General features: G+C 42.1%; 1 protein-coding gene across 1 annotated transcript in view; it reads right to left on the bottom strand.

Moving 5' to 3' along the window:
- LOC107301489 (neuroblast differentiation-associated protein AHNAK-like) overlaps nt 1-1093 on the bottom strand; it is a gene marked incomplete at its 3' end in the record, with an annotated part of 6667 nt that extends 5574 nt beyond the window's left edge. The window contains exon 1 of the mRNA XM_015830704.2: nt 2-1093. Coding sequence (XP_015686190.1) covers nt 2-1030 — 1029 coding nt within the window. The remainder of the gene's footprint in view (nt 1) is intronic.
- Between the last annotated feature and the right edge of the window lie 6 nt (nt 1094-1099).

The following is a 1099-nucleotide window of genomic DNA, read 5'->3' on the forward strand; positions in this document are numbered from 1 at the left end:
TGATATCCACATCTGGACCTTTCAGGTCACCTTCCAGTTTGGGAACAGAAACATCAACATCTCCCTTCAGTTTTGGACCTTTGAGGTTCAAGTCTATATCTGGCATGGAGATCTTTGGAGCTTTGATGTGCATTTCAGGCATCTTAAATTTAGGACCTTTTATCTTTCCCTCTGGTACTTCCACACTTATATCAGGGTCATTAATATCTAATTGAGGGGCTTTAATATCAAATTCTGGCCCCTTAATATCCCCCTCTAGCTTTGGCACAGAAACATCCACATCTCCTTTCATTTTAGGACCTTTCAAATTCAAATCAAATTCTGGCATGGAAAGTTTGGGAGTTTTGATGTGCATTTCAGGCATCTTAAATTTGGGTCCTTTCCATTTCCCTTCTGGTCCTTCAATTTCAGTATCAGGGACATCAACACCTAGTTTGGGACCTTTGATATCCACACTTGGGCCTTTCAAATCCCCCACCACTGTTGGTATAGCTACATCAGCTTCCCCTTCCACTTTAGGCTTCCTCCAGTTCAAATCTATATCAGGCATAGAGATTTTAGGAACATTAAAATGCATTTCAGGCATCTTAAATTTAGGACCTTTAAGTTTTCCTTCAGGCCCTTCAAGGTCAACTTCAGGAAAATCAACACCAACTTTGGGCCCTTTGATATCTACATCAGGGCCTTTAAGGTCACCTTCCAACTTTGGTACAGAAACATCAACATCCCCCTTCATTTTGGGTCCCTTAAAGCCCAAGTCAAAGTCTGGCATGGATATCTTAGGAGCCTTGATATGCATTTCAGGCATTTTAAATTTGGGTCCTTTCAACTTCCCTTCAGGTCCTTCAAGATCAACATCTGGAATATCAACGTCTAGTTTGGGCCCTTTGATGTCAAGGTCAGGGCCCTTCAGATCACCCTCCAAGCTCGGTACTGAGACATCCACATCTCCTTTCACTTTGGGTCCTTTCAAGTTAAAGTCAAAATCTGGCATGGAGATTTTGGGAGCTTTCATGTGCATTTCAGGCATCTTAAACTTCGGACCTTTCCACTTTCCTTCAGGACCTTCAATGTCTACATCAGGTGCATCAATATCCAA

This window comes from Protobothrops mucrosquamatus, unplaced genomic scaffold, assembly GCF_001527695.2.
Source record: "Protobothrops mucrosquamatus isolate PMUCROS unplaced genomic scaffold, P.Mucros_1.0 scaffold13448, whole genome shotgun sequence".
Classification (NCBI taxonomy): Eukaryota; Metazoa; Chordata; class Lepidosauria; order Squamata; family Viperidae; genus Protobothrops; species Protobothrops mucrosquamatus.